The 25,982-nt window shown below is 41.8% G+C and overlaps 1 protein-coding gene across 4 annotated transcripts in view; it reads left to right on the top strand.

Moving 5' to 3' along the window:
* Window positions 1-11,391: 11,391 nt before the first annotated feature.
* The window catches only part of LOC140740844 (uncharacterized), a 126,401-nt gene continuing 111,810 nt past the window's right edge, over window positions 11,392-25,982 (top strand). Inside the window, exons 1-2 of one of the 4 annotated variants that reach the window (XM_073070399.1) lie at window positions 11,392-11,547; window positions 12,257-12,770. In XM_073070399.1, the coding sequence (XP_072926500.1) occupies window positions 12,339-12,770 (432 nt within the window). In that variant the 5' untranslated portion in view covers window positions 11,392-11,547; window positions 12,257-12,338. Of the gene's footprint in view, window positions 11,553-11,808; window positions 12,771-25,982 lie in introns of those variants that run through there. The other 3 variants (XM_073070400.1, XM_073070402.1, XM_073070401.1) reach the window with 3 other exon arrangements.

The following is a 25,982-nucleotide window of genomic DNA, read 5'->3' as shown; positions in this document are numbered from 1 at the left end:
CCAGTGATTGGAAGATCAGGGTTCAATTCCTATCATTGGCTGTAAGGGGTTTGTACGTTCTCCCTGTAACCGCATGGGTTTCCTCCAGGTGCTCCTGTTTCCTTCTACGTTCCAGAAAAGATGTACTGGTTAGAGTTAGTAAGCTGTGTGCATGCTATGTTTGCGCCAGAAGCATGGTGGCACTTGCACATCTTTGGGCTGTATTGGTCGTTAGCACAGTCAATGCATTTCACTGTATATTTAGGTGTTTATGTGACAAATAAAGCTATTCTTTTAAGCTTATAGAACTATGAGAGATATACAAAGGGTAGATAGACAGAACTTTTTTTTTACCAAGGGCAGAAATGTCAAATACTAGCGAGCGCTGGCTTAAGGTGAGAGGGGGGTATGTGCAGGGTATGCTTGTTTTTCACACACTGAGTCCTAGGTGCTTGAAATGGGAAGTCGAAGCAAATATGAGGTGGTGGAAGTGCATTTGAGAGGATTTCAGACAGGCAAATGGATATGGAGGGAATGGGGAGATGTGGACCACGTGCAGGCAGAAGGGATTTTGGTTTAATTTGTCATTATGGTTGGCACAGATATATAACACCACTAATGGCTGTGTTCCTCTGTTGTTCTGTTTATTGATTTTTCTATTTATTGAGAGACAGCGTGGAACAGGCCCTTCTGGCCCTTCGAGCCGCAGTGCCCAGCAACCCCTAATTTAACCCTAGCCCAATCATGGGGCAATTTACAATGCCCAAATAACTTACTAACCAGTATGTCTTTGGACTGTGGGAGGAACCGGAGCATCTGGAGGAAACCCACACAGTCACAGGGAGAATGTACAAACTCCTTACAGGCAATGGCGGTAATGTTCCGTTCTATATACGCAGGATTGTTGCATTGAGGAGATTACAAGCAAACACTAATGTTGTTATAATCAAATATGATTTCATGTATTTTAATCTGAACGTAGCAAAACATTCTTAGGCATTTTACAGTGCTGGGAAGTGATCCTGATGCTGAACCTTTATCAGGTTAAATAGTCAAATGCTTGTCAAAAAGGCAGATTTTGGGAGTAAAATCATCAGCAGAACAGGCATTGGTTTGTAACATTAGTTCTGAATTAGGGATATGAATTACGTGCCAGCAGACAGCAATAGCTTAATTTGGGATAATGGTTGGCACAGGTATCATGGTATGAAGGGCCATTCCTGTGCCATACTGTTCCATGTTTTGTGTTCTGATTCAGGAACAGTTTCTTGCGCTCTGCTGTACGATTCCTAAATGGACATTGAACCCTTGAACACTACCTCACTTTGAAAAAAATATATATTATTTCTGTTTTTGCACTTTTTTCTGTAATTACTTTCTGTAATTAATTTTTTTTTTCTTCTTTCTATGTGGTCATGCATTGCATTGAACTGCTGCTGCTAGGTTAACAAATTTCACGATACATGCTGGTGATAATAAACCTGATTCTGATTCTATTTTCAGCGTTTACAGGACCCTGCATTACAGTAGTGCCATTCAGTAGTGGTTATCTCAACATTCCAATCTGTTACAATTTCACTGTGTTATAATTGTAGCTTTCACATTACATTGCCAAAGGTCAGGCTCTGACTTGCTCACCAGATGATGAAGAAAGAGGCAAGGGAGGCAGGAGACGTAAGTTAAAATTAAGAAGCTGGAAGTCTGAAATAGAAACAGGGACCTGGGCGAGGTACTAACTGTTTGCCTTGTATCAGTCTTCACCCACACAAAAAAAAAAGTTGCCTTTGATTTCCTGGTTTAACTGTGTGACTTGTCCAAGAGACTGCCATCCACTGGGTCTCACCCTGTCAAAGATAATCCCTTTGTTCTCCTTACCCCTCCTCCACCATTACTGCTATTGAAAACTAGCTTGCTTCCACATTACTCCCAAGTATCCACTGAACAGACCGGGACCTGAAAACATTTATTGTTCCTCTTTCCATAGATCGATTTCTCTAACTTCCGCTACTTTCTCTCCCTTCCCCCTTTCCTCTTTTATCTACTTGCCATTCTTATTCTCCTCTCACCCCTTCTCTTCCCCTCACCTGCCCATCTGGTTCACCTCCTCCTTCCTTTTCTTCCATGGTTCACCCTCATTCCCTATCAGATTCCTTCTTCTTCAGTCCTTTGCCTCTTCCACCTATCACCTCCCAGCATCTTACTTCATCCCACCCTCCTTCCACCTCTCTCTGTTTCACCTATCACTCTGTAGCTTGCACTGCTTTCCTCTTCCCTGCTTTCATAAATTCTACCCCCCCCCCCCTCCAGTCCCGATGAAGCACCTTGGCCCAAAGTGTTGACTGTTTATTCCTCTTCATCGATGCTGCCTGACCTGCTGAGCTCCTGCAGCACTGTGTGGGTGCTGTCCATATCTGACTTGTTGGGCATTTCCGGCATTGTCCATTTTGATGTCATGTATTTCTTTAATATTTTTGCCATGACATTGATTCACCGGTCCGTTAGTGGAAGAGACAGAGGTGCATTGCAAGGGAGTGACTAGAGTTCAGTGATGGCCCAAGTACTGAGGGAGAGACACAGACATGGAATGAGCGGGTCGCTGGGCTTTAATAAGAACTCACTGAACATACGAAAATAATAAACACATGGCCAACAGGGCCGCTATCTAAAACATCTCAGACTAACTAAAAGCTAATGCCATCACTGTGGCTTGAAAGCAGTTAGGGAAAACTAAATTAATACCACTCCTTTAACAGTGAATATCTAAATCACTAATCTTCCTTCTCAAAATGTGGACTAAGGGAAGCCGGGAGTGTTGTCGTGGCTGTGCTTCAATCCAGGCTCAACAACACTGAAGCAAAAGGAAGTTAAGTACTATTACAAAGAAACCCTAACTAGCTGGAACGCATATATTCTCACGTGTGTGATTGGCATCTTCCTTCAGCTGCCCACCTGTATGAGTGTCCAGACATTTACTGTTGGTCATCTTGTCCGTAGATCTTAGGTTTTCTCCCCTATCAAAATAAATCAAGGGGAAAGCAATAGCCAGCAACAGAAGCTGATGACAGTTTAGTCATCAGGATAGCCAGGGGCACAGTAAAGTCAGGTTGAACTTAGCAGTTAGCATCACATATTACAGCACCAGCAATCATAAGATTAGGGTTCAACTCCCACCGTTGTCTGTAAAGAGTTTGTACGTTCTCCCTGTGACCACATCTATTTCCTCCAGGTGCTGCAATTTCCTCCCAGATTCCAAAGACTTACAGAATAGTGTTAGGGTTAGCAAGTTGTTAGCATGCTATGTTGGTGCTCGAAGCATAGTGACACTTGCGGACTCTCCCAAACACATCCTTGGATTGCGTTGGCCATTGATGCAAATGACACATTTCACCGTACGTTTCAAAGTACATATGACAAAAAAGCTAATCTTAATCTAATCTATTTCAATGCAAAAGATTTGACAGGTCAGGTGGATGAATTCAGAGCATGAGGAGTGAGATGTTGTGGCACTGGAAGGCTTTTAAGAGAGTGCTATTAGGGGTCCTTGAGTAGCATGTTCCTGTTGGGGCCAGTGGTAAACCTGGCAAATTTAGCGAAGCTTGTCTGACAGGAGATATTGAGCTAATACACATAAAATGCTGGAACTCAGCAGGCTAGGCAGCATCTAAGGAAAAGAGTAAACAGTTGGGTTTCAGGCCACAACCCTTCATCAGTCCTGCATTTTGTGTTCATTGCTTTGATTTCCAGCATCTGCAGATTTTCTATTGTTTGAGGTGCTGGGCTTGAAAAATATGGAAGCATACATTGGGTTTCATAGGTTGAGTACAGTAAATTTCTTGATGATTATATAAAAAAAAAGGAATATTCTTTCCAAGGAAATCAGGCGGACAAAAAGTATGGGATGAACCTGGCAAGCAAGGTTAAGGAAAATCCCAAGAGGTTCCATAGCTATATTAAGAGTAAAAGGGTAACTAGAGAGATGGTAGATTCCTTTAGATCAGCGGGGCTGCCAATGCCTTAAGCCGCAGGATAGGAGTGATAGTTTTACAAATATTTCTCCTCAGTTATTGTTGAGGAGAAAATCATGGTTGCTCAAATGATAAGGGAAATAAGTGGAGATATTTTGGAGATATATGTCGCAAAAATGGCAGAAATGTGGCAAATGTTCAGGGGATATTTGTGTGGAGTTCTGCATAGGTACATTCCAATGAGACAGGGAAGTGATGGTAGGGTACAGGAACCATGGTGTACTTAGGCTGTTGAAAATCTAGTCAAGAAGAAAAGAAAAGCTTATGAAAGGTTCAAAAAAACTAGGTAATTATAGAGATCTAGAAAATTATAAGGCTAGCAGGAAGGAGCTTAAGAAGGAAATTAGGAGAGCCAGAAAGAGCCATGAGAAGACCTTGGTGAGCAGGATTAAGGAAAACCCCAAGGCATTCCACAAGTATGTGAAGAGCAAGAGGATAAGGCATGAGAGAATAGGACCAATTAAGTGTGACAGTGGAAAAGTGTGTATGGAACTTGAGAAGATAGTGGAGGTACTACTTTGCTTCAGTACGCACTATGGAAAAGGACCTTGGTGATTGTAAGGATGTCTTACAGCAGACTGAAAAGTTTGAGTATATAGACATTAAGAAAGAGGATGTGCTGGAGCTTTTGGAAAGCATCAAGTTGGATAAGTCACCAGAACTGGATGAGATATACCCGAGGCTACTGTGGGAGGCAAGGAAGGAGATTGCTAAGCCTCTGGCAATGATCTTTGCATCATCAATTGGGATGGGGAAAGTTCCTGAGGAATGGAAGGTTGCAGATATTCAAGAAAGAGAGTAGAGATAGCCCAGGAAGTTATAGACCAGTGAGTCGTACTTCAGTGGTTGGAAAGTTCATGGAGAAGATCCTGAGAGGCAGGATTTATGAACATTTGGAGAGGCATAATATGATTAGGAATAGTCATCATGGCTTTATCAAAGGCAGGTTGTGCCTTACGAGCCTGATTGAATTTTTTGAGGATGTGACTAAACACATTGATGTAGATGTAGTGTATATGGATTTCAGCAAGGTATTTGATGTTATCCCATGCAAGGCTTATTGAGAAAGTAAGGAGGCATGGGATCCAAGAGGACCTTGCTTTGTGGATTCAGAATTGGCTTGCCTACGGAAAGCAAAGAGTGGTTGTAGATGGGTCATATTCTGCATGGAAGTTGGTGACCAGTGGTGTGACTCAGGGATCTGTTCTGGAACCCCTTCTCTTCATTATTTTTATAAATGATCTGGATGAGGAAATGGATGGATGGGTTAATAAATTTGCTGATGACAATTGGGGGTATTGTGGATACTGTGGAGGGCTGTCAGAGGTTACAGTGGGACATCGATAGGATGCAAAACTAGGCTGAAAAGTTGCAGATGGAGTTCAACCCAGATAAGTGTGAGGTGGTTCATTTTGGTAAGTCAAATATGATGGCAGAATGTAGTATTAATAGTAAGACTCTTGGCAGTGTGGAGGATCAGAGGGATCTTGGGGTCTATGTCCATAGGACACTGAAAGCTGCTGCACAGCTTGACTCTGTAGTTAAGGAGGCATACGGTATATTGGTCTTCATTAACCATGGGATTGAGTTTAAGTGTTGCGAGGTAATGTTAGAACCCTGGTCAGACTCCACTTGGAGGATGTGGAATCTATAGAAAGGGTGCAGAGGAGATTTACAAGGTTGTTGCCTGGATTGGGGAGCATGTCTTATGAGAATAGGTTGAGTGAACTTGGCCTTTTCTCCTTGGAGCAACAGAGGATGAGAGGTGGCCTGATAGAGGTGTACAAGATGATGACAGGCATTGTTCGTGTGGATAGTCAGAGGTTTTTTCCCAGGACTGAAAAGGCTAACATGAGAGGGGACAGTTTTAAGGTGCTTGGAAGTATGTACAAATGGGATGTCAGGGGTAAGTTTTTTATGCAGAGTGTGGTGAGTGCGTGGAATTGGCTGCCATTGGTGGTGGTGGAGGCGATACAATAGGGTCTTTTAAGAGGCTTCTGGATAGGTACATGAAGCTTAGAAGCACAGAGGGCTATGGGTAACCCAATGTAATTTCTAAAGTAAGTACATGTTCGGCACAGCATTGTGAGCTGAAGGGCCTCATTGTGCTCTAGGTTTTTTATGTTTCTAGAATATTCATTTACCAGAGAAGAGATATCTGTAGCCTTACAAACCAGTAAGGTTGATAAATCCCCAAAGCCTAACTGTGGGAATACTCGGACTTTATGACAGTTTTGAGAAGAAGGCCGTTGTGGAGATATTTGTTTCACTATTTACTGCTGGGGAAGTTCTAGAGGACTGGAAAGTGGCTAATGTTATTCCATTCTATAAGAATGATAGCAAGGCCATGACAGGCTGAATTAGTAGTGGAGAAATTACTGGAGGGTCTTCTGAGGGACAGAATCTACCAGCATTTGGATAGACAGAGTTTAATTAAAGTTCAAAGTAAATGTTATTATCGAAGTACATATACGTCACCATATACAACCATGAGATTCATTTTCTTATGGACATCTTCAATAAATATACAGAATAATAACCATAACAGAATCATTGAAACACAGACTAACTTGGGTGTTCAACCAAAGTGCAGAAGACAACATATCGTGCAAACACAATATAAGAGATAATAGTAGTACATAACTAAGCAATAAATATTAAGTACATGAAATGAGGAGTCCTTGAAGCTGAGTCCATCGGTTGTAGGAACATTTCAATGATGGGGCAAGTGAAGTTGAGTGAAGTTATCCACTTTGGTTTAAGAGCCTGATGGTTGAGGGGTAGTAACTGTTCCAGAACCTGGTGCTGTGAGTCCTGAGACTCCTGTACCTTCCCCCTGATGGCAGCAATGAGAAGAGAGCATTTCCTGGGTGATGGGGGTCACTGATGATGGATGTTACTTTTCTATGACAATGTTTCATGTAGATGTGCTCAAAGGGCTTTACCCATGATGGATTGGGCTATAATAATCACTTTTTGTAGGAATTACTGTTCAAAGGCAATGATGTTTCCATATCAAGCTGTGATACAGCCAATCAATATAAGAGTCAGCATAGCTTTGGTGTGATAGATGTTAATGTAAATGATGCATTTCACTGTGTTTCAATGTACACATGATAAATCTGAATCTTGATATTGAATCTTTGTGTGTGGGAAGTCACGCTAGGTAAATCCTTTGAAGAGATAACTAAAAAGGTAGATAAGAGTAAGGAAGTAGATGTTGTCTGTTTAGACTTCAGCAAGGCCTTAGATAAAGCCCCACATGGTAGGCTGACCTGGAAGATTACTTTCCATGGAACCCAGGGAGAGCTTGTTATATGGATTCAAAATTACCTCTGAGGTAAGAAGCAGAACGTGGTGGTTGAAGGTTGTTTCACAGACTGGAATCTGTTGACTAGAGGTGTGCCACAGTGGTCAGTGTTGGGACCCTAGTCATTCATTATTTAGAGCAATGATTTGGATGCGAATACACGAGGCTTGATCGGTAGGTTTGCAGTTGACATGAAGCTCAGAGGTGTTGTTGATGGTGAACCAGGTTATCATAGGTTACAAGGGGATCCTAATCAGTTAAGGAAGTGAGCTGAGCAGCAATAAATAGCATTAATTCTGAGGTGATGCATTTTGGAGAGTCAAACCAGTGTAGGAGTGGTCACTTTATTAAGTTATCTGTACACCTTCTTGCTAATGCAACTATCTAATCAGCCAATTATGTGGCAGCAGCTCATGCATAAAAGCATGCAGACATGGTCAAGAGCATCGGTTGTTGTTCAGACCAAACGTCGGAATGGGAAAGAAGTGTGATCTAAATGACTTTGACTGTGGAGTGATTATTGGTGCCGGAGGGGCAGATTTGAGTGCCTCAGAAACTGCTGATCTCATGGGATTTTCACACACAACAGAGTTTACAGACAAGGGTGCAAAAAACAAAAAGCATCCAATGAGTGGCAGTTCAGTGGTCAAAAACCATGAGAGGGATCAGAGAAGAATGGCCAGACTGGTTCAAGCTGACAGGAAGGCAACAGCAATTCAAATAACAGTGGTATGCAGAAGAGCATCTCTGAATGCAGAATACATTGAACCCTGAAGTAGATGAGCTGCAGCAGCAGAAGACCATGAGCATATAGAAATATACTCAGTAGCCACTTTATTAGGTACATGATGTGTGTAATAAAGAAGCCACTAAGTATACTAAGAACGGTAAGACAGTTGAGAAAGTAATGACACAAATGGACTTAGTTTGTTGAAAGTGATATTAAAGTTAGATCAAGGTTGAAAAAGTCATTGAAGTCCAGCACGCTAAACTTCATCAGTCACAGCTCTGAACATAGGAGTGGTTACATTATCTTGTATCTGGGTAAGTCATTGGTTAGGCTGGAAGTATTGTGTACAGTTTTCGTCACTCTACAAAAGAACAATGTGGTTAAACCGGAAAGAGTGCAGAGAGATTTACAACAGCATTACCAGGACGAGTGGAACTGAGTTACAGAGCCTATATAAAAAAATAATCACCCCCCCCCAGAAGTTTTCATGTTTTATTGTTTTACAACATTGAATCACAGTGGATTTAATTTGGCTTTTTTGACAATGATTTGCAGAAAAGACTCTTTCATGACAAAGTGAAACAAATTCTAAAAATTAGTTTAAATATATTACAATTATCAAACACAAAAAATTTGATTGCATAAGTATTCACCTCCCCCCCACCTTCAAGTCAGTATTTAGTAGATGCATCTTTGGCAGCAACTACAGCCTTGAGTCTGTGTGGATAGGTCTCCATCAGCTATGCACATCTGGACACTGCAATTTTCCCCCATACTTCTTTACAAAACTGCTCAAGCTCTGTCAGATTGCATGGGGATCATGAATGAACATCTCCTTTCAAGTCCAGCCACAAATTCTCAACTGGATTGAGGTCTGGACCCTGACTTGCCCACTTCAGGCTATTAATTTTGTTGTTTTTAAGCCTTTTCTGTGTGGCTTTGGCTTTCTGCTTGGGGTCATTGCTTGCTGGAAAACAAATCTTCTCCCAAGTCACAGTTGTCTTGCAGACTGCATTAGGTTTTCCTCCAGGATTTCCCTGTATTCTGCTGCATTCATTTTAGCCTCTACCTTCACAAGCCTTCCAGGGCCTGCTGCAGTGTAGCACCCCCACAGCATGATGCAGGCAACACCATGCTTTACAGTAGGGATGGTGTGTTTTTGATGATGTGCAGTGTTTGGTTTACACCAAACATAGCATTTAGTCTGATGGCCAAGAAGCTCAATTTTGGTGTAATCAGACCATAGACCCTTCTTCCAACTGACGTCAATGTCTCCCACCTGCCTTCCGGTAAACTCTAGCAGAAATTTCATGAGAGTTTTTTTATTACAACAGTGGCTTTCCCTTTGCCACTCTCACATAAAGCCACTGAAGCTTGTAACTCCTCCTGAGTTGTCATCGGTCTCTTGGTGGCCTCCTTCACTAGTCCCCTTTTTGCACAGTTACTCAGTTTTTGAGGTGAGCCTGCTCTAGGCAGATTTACAGCTGTGCCATATTCTTTCCTTTTCTTGATAATTGACTTAACTGTATTCCAAGGGATATTCAGTGATGGAAATTTTCTTGTATCCATCTCCTATCAGAATCAGAATCAGACTTTAATCGCCAAGTACCTATGCACATACAAGGAATTTACTTCCGGCAGATGTTGTCTCTCTGCTCATAACAATAATAATGATAAATATAAATGAAAATATAGATTATACATACAGGTAGTGCAATCCAAGTAATAGTTAGCCGACAGTTAACCGGCAGTTAACTGTTCAGCAAAGTGACCTTCTTCAGGATGGAGCTGATGTTCTGCTCCCACTTCAGATCCTGAGAGATGGTGGTTCCCAGGAACCTGAAGTTCTCCACGGTGGACACAGGGCTGCTGAGGACTGTGAGGGGAGACATAGCGGGGGGATGTCTCCTGAAATCCACTATCATCTCTTTTGTCTTGAGCGTGTTCAGCTCCAGATCTGACTTAAGCTTTTCAATAATCTTTATGCAAAGTTGCTTAGAGTGTTCTTTTACCTTCATGGTGCAGTCTTTGCCAGGATAGTGACTCACCAGCAGTCGAGCCTTCCAAATACAGGTGTATTTTTACTACAATCAATTGAAACTCCTTGACTGCACACAGGTTTATATATAGCTAAGACATCTTAACTAATTATGTGACTTCTAAAACCAATTGGCTGCTCCAGTGATGGTTAAATAGGGTGAATGCTTATGCAATCAATTATTTTGTGCTTTATATCTGTGATTAATTTAGATCACTTTGTAGAGATCTGTTTTCACTTTGACATGGAAGAGTTTTTTTTCTGTTGATCAGGGTTTTTAAAAAAGCAAAATTAAATCAACTGTGATTTTATTTATTGTAAAATAATAAAACAAGATAACTTCCATTGGGGGTGGGGTGGAAACTTTTTATAGGCACTGTATAGGGAGAGTTTGGCCAGGCGAGGTCTATATTCCTTGGAATGCAGGAGACTGAGGGATGAGGATATAGAAATGTTGAAAATTCTGAGAGTCATTGATAAGGTGGACGGTAACAGTCTTTTCTCTGGGACAGGAGATTCTAAAACTAGATGGCATAGATTTAAGGTGAGAAAGGAAAGATTTATGTAGTGCAGCTTTTTCAGGCAGAGGTTAGTGAGTATAAGGAATGAACTGCCAGATAAAGTAGTTGAGGTATGTATCGTTTATTAATTAATTTATTTATTGTGATTCAGTGTCCCTCTGGCCCATTGAGCTGTGTCACCCAGTAATCCTTTGATTTTTTTAACCCCAGCCTAATCATATGACAATTTACAATGACCAACTAATCTACTAAGTAGTAGGTCTTTGGACACTGGGAGGAAACCAAAGCACCCAGAGGAAATCATCACGGTCCCAGGGAAAAGTACAAACTCCTTACAGATAACGGCAGGAATTGAACCCTGGTCACCTGTACTGCAAAGTGTTGTGCTAACCACTGTATTATAGTGTTCTCCATGATAGGTACATGGGGGAGAAGCATAGAAGGGTGTTGGCCAAACGCAGAAAACAGGGTCTCCTGTTTGAGTGTCATGGTTGGTTCAGCATTTGCTGGGCCGAATGGCCTTGCCCTGTGACTCTCAGTCAAGTTTATTGTCATGTGCACAAGGACCATGAGGTGCACGTGGTGAAAACTTGTAGCAGCATGGGTTCAGACAACACACAGAATATACATAATATATAAATGATATAAGACAGTGAAAAGAGAGAGCGTGAGTAAAGACTGGCACAAACACGATCCCAGAGCAAACACACACAAATTCCGGAGACGGATCGACTCAGTCACCGTCCCCTCCAAAGCAAGTACGGAGGAAATCGCACTGCACACTGCCACACTGCAGTGGAGGGTAGCAAGTTCGGCTCTGGGTGCTGAACGCTGCCGCATTTCGGATTAAACTGGCTGAGCAATAATTTGTGTGGAACTCTGTTTTCTTTATAAACAACCCCATCGGAATTCTAATACAAACATCGTATTTCTGGTCAAACTGGGTAAGGTGCGTGGTGTAAATATTTTGCTCAGGCAGAGGAGGTTTTGTGTAAATGTATTCCTTGCAGTCGAGGTTGACCGAGTCTCTATTAGGATCCGTCGCTTAGGGAATATATCCCATAAAAATTCAAACTAAGTCAGAAAGATATTTGAAGAACTCAGAATTATCGTAATATTAAAAGCAACACCGTCACGCAGTAAGCCGAATGCTTAAAAGCAAGGGGGTGTGCGGAAAGAAATTGCGCTGTCATTAACATTCCTCGCTGGTCCTCATACGGTTTCCCGAGGTTTCTGGAGACCCAGTTGACGTGGAAAGGCGTAGTTTTGCAGCGTTACTTCCAGCCTGCCAGCTGATTGCTGTAAATTGTGTGCGAGTTTCGTTCCGAGGCTCGAGCTGGAGTACCCGGCGGTCTTCCATTGAAAGTTTGTTCGGAACGTAACACGCGTCAGCGAGTGATGGCACCTTTGCGGAGTAGACAGAGCGGGAGTCAGACAGTGAAGAGGGAGCGTAATGAGACAGGGAGAGTGAGTTAAAGAGTGTACAAGGTGCAGAGAGATAGAGAGAATTTAGACAACGTTGGTTTGAATGAGTGTTTAAGAGGGAGTGTGTGTATAAGCCAGTGCGAGAATAAAGCTGAAGGGTTCTCACTGGCTTGTGGAGTAACCTTTGCTTCCAAAGTGTGAGGTCAAGTCCTGGTGTTTTTTTTCCAGTGGAATCGGCACTGAGAGGACTCTCCATGCACTCCCGAAACTGCGTTGCTACTGACCCGGTTTAAATGCACCCACGCCGGTGATGGAAAGGTACGAGACTTTGGTGTACGACACAGCCCTAAGCACCCTGGTGGCGGTGTTGATTTACGTGCTGCTGAAGGTGAGCGTGGACGGATACCGGCAGTGGAGAGCCCGGGCCAGGGTGCTGGTGGTGGGCTCGGGTCCGGTGGGACTGACGGCGGCTCTGATCGCTGCCCGCTCCGGCAAGGTGGAGCGCCTGGTGCTGCTGGAGGAGCGCTATCGCACCGCCCTCCTCTCCCGGCCGCAGCAGATCGCCCTGGACTCCCGCAGCGTCCGCTTCCTCCTGGGACTCGGTGTGGACTTTGACAACATGGAAGGGTGCTGGCACAACGAGCACTTCTTCACCAAAGTCGGGGTCTTCCAGGAGTACCTGCTCAGTCTACTCGAGAAAAGGAAGCAGGAGATGGACATTCAGATTCTCCTCGGTACTAAGGTAAAGTGGGGACAGGTGACCCTGCCGCCTGATTAATCTAGCACAGACGGGCTGGTTCTTCGTCCATTTCCAATCCCATTTACCCGCTCCATGATTTGGAGGCAATACTTTATAAGCGTACGACCTCCATTTCCATATAACCTTTAAAAGGCAGTTGGACAAATAAATAGATGACAAAGCAGAGAAAAAAAATTCTGGAGGAACTCAGGAGGTCAGGCAGCGAATGTGGAGGCAAATAGACAGTCGACGTTTCGGGCCGAGACTCTTTAATTGGACTCCATCCTAAAACGTCGACGGTCCATTTCCATCAGCAGCTGCTGCCTGACCCGCTGAGTTCCTCCAGCGTTTTGCGCGTAATTCCTGGTTCCAGCATCCGTTGTCTCTTGGGTCTCCGGGTTTGGAAGGATACCAGGTTAATGATATTTGTTTATTGTTAGTGTCATGTGTCACCAAGATACAGTGAAGAGCTTGCCGTATATGCGGATTAAATATTACACAGTGCTTTGAGCTGGGATATGGTAAAACAGTAATAATGTAGAATAAAGTGTAAAAGCGACCTTCATGAGCTGTGCATTCAAACCATGATGAGATAGACTGAGACCAAGAGTCAATCATAGTATACAAGAGGTCCATACAAGTGCTTTCTAACAGCAGAATAGATGCTGCTCTTGAACCTGGTGGTAGGTGTACTGGGGCTTTTGTATCTTCTACCAAATGGGAAAGGGGAAGAGAGAATGTCCGGAGAGTGTAGGATATTTGACTATGCTGGCTGCTTTATTGAGGCAGCAAGTAGTACAGACAACGTTTCTGGAAGGGTGGCTGTGTCCACAACTCCATAATTTCCTGCAGTCACCTGCAGAGCAAGCCTTTATGCATCCAGACAGAATGCTTTCTGTGGCATTTTGATTAGAAATTGGTGAGAACCAACGGGCATGCAAAATTTATTTAGGGGCTGTCTCATTAATTGAACCATGTTCAGTGTGCATCTTGGTAGGCATTGACTAGTTGGGCTGAAGGGCCTGTTTCCCTGGTCAATGAATCCATAAGGTGGCTCTTCTGCCACTATAGGACACTTCATTGTATTGCAGTGAATGTTATGGCCTAGATGTGCATAGTGAGGTCCCACTTGCCAATGGAATAAGGACCAGTAGAAAAATCAATGAATAATGACTGTTGGCCTGAATCAGGGGTTTCCAACTTGGGGTACAGATCCCTCAGTTAATGGCAGGGGTCTATGACATAAAAAAGGTTAGGAGCCCCTGGCCGAGGTATTCCCTCCTTGGAACAATGCTTTCAGAACTTAAGCACCCACTTGGAAGGGTAAAGGGGCATTCAGTCTATTGACAGAACACTGTGGGCCGCATCTTGGTTAGTGCCCTTGGCCTTAATGTGTTGAAACCCCCTGGTAATTGATTTCAACCCACAACCTTGTGACATTACTAAGCATCTCTGATACTATGACTCAGCAACAATGTAAGCCTTCAAAATGGGATCTTCAACCATCATTCACTTTCAATATTCAATATATGTTTTGTTTGTGCAATTTTCCCTGCTGTAGTATGGGCATTTGGTTCTGTTGGAATAGATGGGTAGGAAAGAGTTAATACTTACCAAAAAGCCCTGTATTGGAAAACTCTACATGAGTATTAAAAATTGCCTTGTATTGAGAACCCAAATTATTTCTGAAGTGATTCGGTGGCAAAACAATGACCTGCTTGTAGCAATGCTGGCCACAGATATAATTGCAAAGTAAGTGGATTTTTTTCTGTGCATTAATAGACCTTAAAACACTATTTTCTACTCATTAACATTAGATTAATTTTGGTGCGCTGTCGCAGCATGAGCATATGTTCACTACATCACTGCATTCAGTTGTGAGACTGAGTAACAGGACATATACCCTGGTCTATTCTAACAATGTAAACTCTTTCTACACCAATTGCCTCAATGATCAATCATTGCTATTCTAGCGGCTTTTCTTTCAGGGACTAGATTTTAACCATTAAAAGACTATGCCAGCTGTCCATTTGTCTTTAGTTTATGATGCAAATTGCCCTGGCTTTATTTATTAACTCCTGACCTAAATACCAGTTTCAATAATATATTGTAACACTTGATGTTTGTGTGTCAGAAGTTAATGTGGGTGAAATGGATTTTAAGTTAGCCTTATCTGCAGATTCATTTGATGTAGTGACAAATTAGTTGGAGTGCGTAAGGGCTGTTTAACCCTACATTTGACCTTATTAATTCAACTTGAGTTATTTCCCTCCCCTTCCCCCCTTTTTTTTTGTTGGCCTCACCCTCTCCACTGCAGTCTAGTCTTGGAACAAATCCCTGATGTCCTCTGACGGTTAGGATAGTTTTGCTGGCATATTTTCCTGTGGCTGATGTTTCTCAATTTTCATCACTTGATCTGAAGGTTTAGTGTCAAAGCCCATCCAAAATAAGCAGCTAAAAATTGCAACTCTGCTGAACATTGAGAGTGCTATATTAGTGTCAAGATTTATATTCATGATTTGGTTAATGTCATTTCCAGTACACAAGTGTAATAGAACAAAATAATTGTTACTTTGGATCGGACACAAAAAGAGAATGCAATAAGATAAAGAACACAATATAAATATGTAGGATGGCTTGTATATATTGTTTGTATGTCCATAAAGTGACACGACACAGGAATGTCTGCTCATAAGGTGAGTGACAGGAAATGATAAAGTAGTGGTGGTGGGTTAGTGGGTGGAGGTGTTCATCAGCTTTACTGCTTGAGGAAAATATCTGTTTTTGAGTCTTCTGGTTCTGGCATGGATGCTTGTCAACACAAAAGATACATTTCATTGTATGTTTCAATGTACATATAACTAAATCTCAATTGTGGGCTTTGCCTCAGTAGGAAGATTGCTATTTCTAAGTCAAAATCCTGGATTTGTTTTTCACTTAAGACCTAATCAAACACCAGTGGAATGCAACACTACTACAGATGCTGTCTTTCAGGTGTATTGTTAAATTAAGGACTCGGGGCTGAAAGCTGTAGCGGCACCTACAATTGACATTTGAAAAACATTTGGATATATACCTTGATAGGAAACGTTCAGCGGGATACTACTCCAGTACAGACAAATGCAACTTGCTTAGTCAGTATGGACAAGTTGGTTCAAAGAAAATTTAAAGTTGGGTTAATTGTCATGTGCACAGATACATGTATACACAGGTGCAATGAAAAGCTTCCTTGCAGTGGCATCATATCATCAGCATTCACAAGAAAACCATAATTTAAACATTAAAGGGCCTGTTTCCTAGCTGTATAGCTATATGATGGTATTTCTTGCTGTGGGGTGGATGTAAATCATATTCCTGGGAATAGGTTTAAGAGCAAGGAATATTAACTCACATCAAACAAAGCACCAGCTATTTGTTTGGTTATCACTTTGTCGGTGAAGGCTATGTACAATAACTATTTTCTGCATCACAACAGACAATTGTTCATGCTTCATTGACTGCTTCTAGTCATCCAAATGTCTGCAATGAAGACTGCAATTGCTTTCATTACTACCTCCACTACTGTTTTCTATTATCTTGTGCTCATTAATTCATGGGGTGGTGAGCAGGAATGAAAGTGGAACCAGAGTTGAGGATATGCTTGGGGTGTAGAGGAAATGTTAAAGAACTAATGTGCATTTATGGCACAGAACAGGCTTTATGTTTGCGATTGGCTCATGTTGACTGTTCACCACTTCCCATCTATCTTGGACCATATGACCATAAGACATAGGAGCAGAATTAGGCCATTCCAGCATGACTGATCCATTTTCCCTCTCAATCTCATTCTTCTGTCTTCTCCCTATAATCCTTGATCCTCTAACTAATGAAGAATCTCTCAACCTCTGATTTCAATATACCCAATGACTTGGCTTCCACAGCCGTCTATGGCAATGAATTCACAGATACACAACACTCTGGCTAAAGAAGTTCCTTCTTGCCTCTGTTCTAAATGGATGTCCTATTCTGAGGCTTTCTCTCTGGTCGTAGACTCCCTCACTATAGGAAACATCCTCTCAACATCCACTCTATCTTTGCCACCTCCATGTGAGTTTCAAGAAACCTTATGTGAGTCATAGTCATAGAGAAGTAGAGCACAGAAACAGGCCCTTTGGCCCATCTAGTCCATGCTGAACCCATTTAAACTGCCTACTCACAACACATGCACTGTGACTACAGCCCTCTATATCTCTGCTATCCATGTACCTATCCAAGCTTCTCTTAAACGTTGAATTTGTGCTTGCATGGACAACTTGTGTTGGTGACTCATTCCGCACTCTCATGACCCACTGAGTGAAGAAGTATCCCCTCATGTTCCTCTTAAATTTTTCACTTTTCACCCTTAAGCCATGGCCTTTGGTTGTAGTCCCACCCAACATCAATGGAAAAAGCTTGCTTGCATTTACCTTTTTTATACCCCTCTTAATTTTGTATAACTATCATATCTCCTCTCAGTCAATTACATTCTAAAGAATACAGTCTTAACCTATTCAATCTTATAACTCATGTCCTCCAGACCTGGTAACATCCCTGTAAATTTACTCTATACTCTTTCAATCTTATTTACATATTTTCTGTAGGTAGGTGACCAAAACTACACACAATAGTCCAAATTAGACTTCAGCAGTGTCTTTATAACATAACATCCCATCTTCTGCACGCAACACATTGATTTATGAAGGCCAATGTGCCAAAAACTTTATTTACAACCCTATCTACCTGTTACGCTACTTTCAATGAATTGTGTACCTGTAGTTCAGATCACTTTGTTCTACCAGGTGTCAACAAGCACCAGCAGTTCCACTTTAAGTCTAATTACAGAATTTGCCATTTGTGTGTAATGCAGTATTTTTTTTTGATTGGGTGCTTGCTGTACTTGACTTGGCTTCTTACCTTTGGGGTAATTGAAATTCAGGAATGCCATTCCTGTAGCTAGTGAATAATTCTGAGGTTTATATGTGATTCCTTTCACTATTGATGTTATAGATAAAATTTATGATTAAAGTCTACATTTGTAGTGTGTCGCAGTATACTACCTTGAGATTCATTTGCTTGCTGTCATTAACAGAAAAATGAAGAAATGCAATAGAATTTGTACAAAAAGACTATAAGGTGCAAATGAAGACAAATAGATCAAATAATAAAATAGTACTGAGAACATAAGATGTAAAGAGTCCTTGAAAGTGAATCTGTAAGACATAGAATTAGTTCAGAGTTATAGTAAGGGAAGTTATCTACACCAGTTCAGGAGCCTGATGGCTGTCGGGTAATAACTGTTCCTGAACCTGGTGGTGTGGGACCTAAGGGTTCTGTAGATCCTGCACAATGGTAGGATTGGGAAGAGTGCATGGCCTAGATGGTGGGGGTCTTTGATGAACACTGATTTCTTGTGACAGCACTCCCTGCTCATTGTTGGGGAGGGATATAGCCACCACTTTTTTTTCTAGTCTCCTCTGTTCCCGGGCAATGGTGTGCCCATAGCAGGCTGTGATGCAATCAGTTATGATGCCTTCCACTGTGCATCTGTAAAGGTTGTAATGAAGAGTCTCTGCCTGGAATATCGGCTGCTATTCCTCTCCATAGACGCTGTCTGACCTGCTGAGTTCCTCCAGTATATTCTGTGTGTTGCTCCTGTTTCCATCTGCAGAATCTCTTGTGCTTATAAAAGTTTGTCTAAGATTTTGGAGACACGCTGAGTCCATGCAAACCTCTAAGAAAGTAAAAGAATTGCCGCGCCTTCTTTGTGTTGGTACTTGTGTATAGAGCCTCAGTTAGGTCCCCTGATATGCTAATGCCAAGGAATTAAGTGATTGACTCTCTACACCTCTGATTCCCCCAATGAGGATGCAGTCCTGATGAAGGGTCTCAGACCAAAACACTGACAGTTTTACTCTTTTCCATAGATGCTGCCTGGCCTGGCGGGGGGGGGGGGGGGGGGGTGTGTGTGTGTGTGTGTGTGTCTGTTGCTTTTGCATTTCTAGCATCTGCAGATTTTCTTGTTTCTGAGTCACCATTTCCATTATTCCTGTGTCAAGATTCCAGACTCAACATTCAAATTTATTTACCATGAATACACAAAACATAGAATGCTATGCATTATTTGTATTAACAACCAAAACACCCAAGGTGCACATTCCAGCACCAACATAGCATGTCTACAATGCTTGGCAAAACATAGAACACAATGAGCAATCGCACAACAGCAGCAAAACAAGCCCCATTCCTTCGTCACTCCCACACACACACACACACACACAGACTGTTCTCCAGCTCCAGGGCAGGACATCATCTGCCTCCAGCCTCCAATGGACTCTGTCTATGACTTGCAGACATTGGGCCTTCGACTTCCCTTGTGGACTCGCAGTGATTGACAGATGAGCTCTGGATCGGGCCTCGACTTTTGATTCAACCCTTGGGATCTACCCCACTATCACCGAAAACTAGTCCTTGAATTCTGGACTTGATGGTGGTACCCCAAATACTAGGCCACAAACTCTGGTCTCACCAATTTTCAAATGGGTACTCTGTGATTTACATCCCACCCTGCAAAATCTTGTTTCAGGTCGGTAGCACCCCTGCCATCACCCCTCCCCCCCCCACCGGTTGACCTCCAAGGATGTATGTAATATTTTGTTCAGTGATTTTTTTTGTCTAATCTGTAAACGAAGTTGGGTATATACAGAAAATGTGACATTAAATATGTACTTATTATATTATCATGGAATCGATTTTTTAAAATTCTATTACAACTTTAAACAAGTCTACAGGGAGTTTGGCCTCATCACGTGGGACATCAATAGAGTAGCTCCTTAGCAGCCAGCCAGCTAGTGTAAATAACGTTAGCTATGCTAATGAATGAATGACACCTGTTAAACTCACCTCAACATGTCTTTTAAATTTTAACCCACCACGGGCAATAGAAAAGTTACTGTTGCAAACAGTGCAGCGAGCAACACTGTCATTATTTTTGAGGTTGACTGTGAAGCCCGCCCACAGAGAACACTGATTGGTCTCTCTTTGTGCTAAGCAGACCTATCAGGATGCTCCCTCCTGCTCTCACTCTTCCTCGCCCTCTCAAAACAATCAGTTTCTGGGATATTGTATATAATTTGCGGGTGTCATGGAGCTGCTATCAATATGCGAGAGACTCCCAGAACTTCCGGGGGAGGTGGGATGTCTGAGAATGGGAAGAGGGACTGGATATCCATCTTACGGACATGCTGTTCTCAGCTGCTATTTTCAACATTCTGCATGAAATTCTGAGCTGAAGGGAGCATGGGGCATAGTTAATTGCACATACAAGGCTAAAAATGCATGGAGTAAAGTGTACAAGTAAAGGGAAAGTTATGGGGGAGAAAACAGGGAAACGGTAACTGTACTGTTACAGGGCATTTGGATAAACATAGCTTAATAGGACAAAGTCAGCATGGCTTTACAAAAGGGAAGTCATGTTTGACAAATTTGTTGGAGTTCTTTGAGGACATAACATATAGGGTAGATAAAGGGGAACCAGTGGATGTGGTGTATTTGGACTTCCAAAAGGCATTTGACAAGGTGCCACACCAAAGATTATTACAAAGTAAAAAATCATGGGATTGGGGATAATATCCTGGCATGGGTGGAGGATTGGCTTTCTAACAGAAAACAGAGAGTTGGGATAAATGGTTTATTCTCAGACTGGCAGTTGGTGACTAGTGGTGTTCCGCAGGGGTCGGTGTTGGGACCCCAACTCTTTACAATCTATATTAATGATTTGGAGAAAGGGACTAAGTGCAACGTATCGAAGTTTGCTGATGACACAAAGATGGGAGGGAGTGTAATGAGTGTGGAGGACATTGAAACCCTGCAGGGGGACATAGTAGGCTGATTGATTGGGCAGACATTTGGCAGATGAAATATAATACTGACAAGTGTGAGGTCTTGCACTTTGGCAGGAAAAATAATAGAGCAAGTTATTATCTAAATGGAGAGAAACTGGAAAGTGCTTCTGTGCAAAGGGATCTGGGGGTCCTGGTGCAGGAAACACAAAAAGTTAGTATGCAAGTGCAGCAGGTGGTCAAGAAGGCCAATGGAATGCTGGCTTTTATTGCTAGGGGGATGGAGTATAAGAACAGGGAGGTCTTACTGCAGTTGTACTGGGTATTGGTGAGACCACACCTGGAGTACTGCGTGCAGTTCTGGTGTCCATATTTAAGAAAGGACATACTGGCTCTCGAGGCAGTGCAGAGAAGGTTCACTAGGTTAATTCCGGGGATGGGTGGGTTGATGTATGATGAGAGGTTGATTAGATTGGGACTCTACTCATTGGAGTTTCGAAGAATGAGAGGCGATCTTATTGAAACATATAAGATTGTGAAGGGGCTTGATCGGGTGGATGCAGGGAGAATGTTCCCAATGATGGGTGAAACTAGGAGTAGGGGGCATAATCTTTAAATAAGGGGATGCCGTTCCAGGACTGAGATGCAGAGAAATTTCTTCACTCAGAGGGTAGTGGGGCTGTGGAATTTACTGCCCCAGAGAGCTGTGGAAGCTACTACACTCAATAAATTCAAAACGGAGATAGACATTTTCCTGGATAAAAATGGCATTGGGGGATATGGTGAGCGAGCAGGTAAGTGGACATGAGGCTAGGTTTAGATCAGCCATGTGATCTCCTGGACCAGTTTTCGATAGCCTGGATGGGTCAGAGAGGAATTTTCCAGATTTTTCTCCTCAATTGGCAACTCGGTTTTTTTTCCCCCGGGTGATCACATGGGTTTGGGCGGGATGAATAATAAAATAAAATGGGCGGCATGGTGCCCTGTTGGTTGGCACTGTTGCCTTGTGGGATTCGGTGAAAACAAGAGTTAAGATTGGATCAGCCATGATCTTGTTGAATGGCGGAGCAGGCTTAAGGGGCCGATTGGCCTACTCCTGCTCCTATCTTTTATGTTCTTATGTAAAAGCAGGAGAATGGGGTTGAGAAGGAAAAATAAATCAGTCATGACTAAATGGCAGGGCAGACTCTGGATCAAAATGCCTAATTCTGCTGTACATTTTATGAACTATATAGATTCCTGTTTAAACTTGTTAGTTTTCTTCAAAGCTTGTACTTCACACTGTAATGTTTGTTTTTATAAACTTGTGTTGCTGCTTTGATAAAACTAGAACAGTTTAGAATGTCCTACTTAGTGTACCATCATTTAGTGGGACTTTTATAGAGACAGTTTTATTCAAGTTGTTCTAACAATGGTCTTTCACAGTGGCTTCTATGAGATGCAGTTTATTTGGTTTAAATGTGTGGCAACCAGCACCAAGCATTTATAATGTGCAATTTCTTAGGATCCTTGCTGACTGAATTAGCTTTGAAAATAAATACTCAAAGTTCCAGGTAAATTTATTATCAAGGTATGGTATTTGTCACCAAATACTACCCTGAGATTCATTTTCTTGCAGGCATTCACATCAGAAAGAAGTATAAAAGAGTCAAAGAAAAACTACACACAAAGAAAGACTGACAAATAGTGCAAATATAAAAAGGAGCAAGTAACAATAGTATTCAGAGCATGAGTTGTCGAATCCTTGAAAGTCAGTTTCCCAGGACCCCTGGTATTGGTCCATGGCATAAAAACAGTTTGGGAAGCCCTCGGTCTATAGGTTGTGTTCAATGAGCAGTTGTGAGTGAACTGTGGAGAATCTCTGGCTTGTGCATAACGAGTGCTGCGCTGCCTGGTGGCCAGTTAATACGTTGCTACGCTGTGTGTGTGGAGAAGGGAGCTGTGCGTGTCTATTGCATATTCCGATCAGGGTTTTGGACTTCGAATCCTGTCCTAAATGCAGTTCCTCCAACTCCCGACCACAGCAAGGCATGTTTCTAAATATTGTGCACTGCTTGGACAATGTAACTGGGATAGTGTCCTGCCACTGAGCCAAGTCTGACTTTTACTCTCACTGAATGACACAGCAGCCACTGCATTTAAACTCCAAATCCACAATTCTACAGCGGCCTCTCCACATCCGTGCTGTTTGAATGCTAAACAATGTCCTTCAGACAAGACACTGAGCAATTACAGTGTCTCAGCTGGAAAAGATTCTGCACCATTATTTAAAGCAGAGCAGTGCATTTTACTGATGAGCTGTCTGGTTAATCTGTTGTATTGGTACAGGTGAACAAGGGAGAGGAGGTGCTCTGGTTTATTTCAAATTCTGATCAGATTTTGGCTTTGCGTTTCATCTTAAATATAGTTCTAATTCAATAGTGAACTAAGCTGTCATTCTAGATTTTGTGAAGTGCCTAGACTGGCACATTTACACAGTATTTTGTTTGTAGATAATCAAGCTGTTTATCACAAGTATAAGCCGTCTGCTGTGCTTCCCGTCGATGCTTCTAGTGTTTAAGGAAGAGCTATTGACTCAAATGTTTTCTCGCATCAGATGTTTAATTTTCCTTTTAGGATTTTGGTGTGGAACTCCTTGCAGTTTCTACCCATTTATCAGCCTCCACCCCCACCAACTCCCCAGTTTAACAACTGTGGAAAATTCAGTCTTGCATTATTTAACAACATTTTTCCTCTAAAGAGCTGCCCCATATTTAAGCCTCCTATTTTCTCAACCTAAACAAAGTTGCCTGTGTTTAAAATACTTGGAACACTTTCCCAGCATGTTGATGCTGGGTTGAGCTCTGGTATTGTTTCAGGAATGTAACTGGTTAATCCTCCAAGGATTAGTTAAATTAGTGCAGTAGATTCCAGTTAATTAGGAAACTTCAGGACCAGAACATTTTGCCCCAATTAAGCACCTGCACCGATTAGCCGATATTTCATTGAAATATTTAAAAAGATACAAAAAATGACAAACCACCATTTATCTGAGTAACAAATAATGTATTTAAATGAAATGCAGAAAGAACTAGAACACCACCAGTACTGCTACAGTGCAATCAGTCCTTATCGATGGAGGAATTGATACAATATATGCTGCCACATTCTTTTGTTTGACTGCAATTAAATAAAACCATCGTAGATACCTAGTGCAAATAATGGACAGCCTTGACACAATGCTTTTGATGATTGCATCCTCTAAATCTTTATTTTCATTGCAATGTTCAAGATGATTGTTGATACCTTCAAGTTTTTCATAGCTCCTAACTTGAAGTAGTGAAGTTGTTTCATTTTCACTCCTGGCCATTTCTTGCATCTCCAAGCCTAAATGCTTGAAACTGCAGTGAGCAAAACAGTTCCAAATTGTCTTTCTTTTTTTTTTTGACAACTTTTAGTGACAAAAATCATTGCTTTTTGAACACAAACACATGTAACTGTTGCTATTTATTTAAAAAAATGTTTGCTTTAAGCATGTTGTGTCCAACAGCCACGCAAGTGCACCTGACTGACACTGGCTGGAAACTGATCAGCAGCAGTCTCTTGTCCCAACTAAGCGGTGCAGTGGTCCAAATAAGCAAATGGAATCCCAGCTATTTTCTCGATTAGTTTTTGATATTTAAGAGTTGTCCAAAATAAGCAGTTGCACTGAAGGCCCAATTTTCTGGAATCAACTGTATATATTTACTGGTGCATGGCTCATGGTGTGGAAATGGATAATATCATTGAAGGTAGCATAGCAATTAAACCCAGGCAAATTAAAACAAAAATGAAATCTGAGAGGTCTGGGACTAACTTCTCAACTGTTTATCACTCGATGAATTCTAAATAATATTATGTTTTATAACTCCAAAAATTAATCAAAAGAGAAATGTGAGCATATGATAAATGTAAGTACTCCGTTTTCCTTTAGTGAGGCATGCACTTATCACTTGGTGGCATAATGATGTACTCCATTTGCATACTTTTACATAATTTGTTATAGGTTATATGTAAACACCAAAGAATGCTTAATCAAATCACATATTACTGAACTATTATTAAAACAATTCTCCCCGCTTAGCTATAGACAATTCAATATAGAATGCATCTTAGCTTGTAAATATTTCTTTATAAGCAGGACAATCCGTCAGCATTTCCATGATTAGTTATCTTCTTGAATTCATTCTTGTCATGGTGTCCTTCAGGAAACAGAGCCCATCTCTGCACTTGTGCTGTTTGCTGGTAGTGAACACCCTTCTGCGCAGAAAAATGGACATTATTGGTGGTTGATCATTAATGAGGGTAAGCTCTCTCCCGTACAAGTACAGGTTGAACATTTTATACCCCAAACCACACTCAAGCTCCTTCTATCAATCTGTGCGTAATTTCTCTCTGCAGCAGCAAGAGAATACGATGCAAAGTCTATGAGGAATTTACTTCCATCACTAATAACCCGTGACATGTCTGCACCTATACATAAGCTTTACTGGATGATATAGATCATAATGTGCGAGTATCGTGTCTGATGTCACTTTTTGTTACCTTTTTGAAAACCACACCACACTTTGTCCATTGCCATTTCTTCCCCATCTATAGTAATGAACTCAAGGGGTGGAGCACAGTAAAGAGGTTCCTGCCAAACCTGGCATAGTAATTGACAAATCCTTAAAAGGACTGCAAATGTGACATGTCCTTTGGCTTTGGGGCACCTAACCACTCTTTGAATTTTCTCAGCACACTTGTATATTCTTGTGACCACAGTAACTGGTTAGTTTTTAAAATTTCTCACTTGTTGCATTATGTTCTGAGCCCATTTTCTTCCAATATTTTAACACCGCCTTGAGATTTTGGACACATTTCTTGTAATCCTCACCGTATCAGTTATATCATCTAGGTAACACTGTCTGTTTGGGCGGCCCTGCATCACCTGGTCCAGAGCTTTCTGGCAGTGTGGGTGCAGAAGCTACTCCAAAAATAAGCCTATTATAGTGATAAAGCCCTTTCTTGAGTATTTATAATGAGAAGTACGTTGGATTCCTCTTCAGTCTCCATCTGTAGGTAGGCCTCAGCTAAGTCCCCACTTTGCTGAAGTGTTTTCCACCAGAAACATTTGCAAATATATCTTTTATCCTGTGCAGAGGATATTGAGCTAGTTTCAGTGCTGGGTTGATGGTAACCTTAAAATGTCACAGAACCTATACTTGGCTACTAGGATCACTGGTATTGCCCATGGGCTCCACACAAACTTGGAAAGAATTCCTAGAGCCTCCATGTAATGCAGTTCACTGGTTACTTTATCACAGATGGTAAAAGGAACCAGATGAGCTTTTTAAAACTT

Source organism: Hemitrygon akajei, chromosome 17 (assembly GCF_048418815.1).
Source record: "Hemitrygon akajei chromosome 17, sHemAka1.3, whole genome shotgun sequence".
Classification (NCBI taxonomy): Eukaryota; Metazoa; Chordata; class Chondrichthyes; order Myliobatiformes; family Dasyatidae; genus Hemitrygon; species Hemitrygon akajei.
Note: the sequence above shows the minus strand (reverse complement) of the source record. Positions and strands in the feature narration are given on the sequence as shown.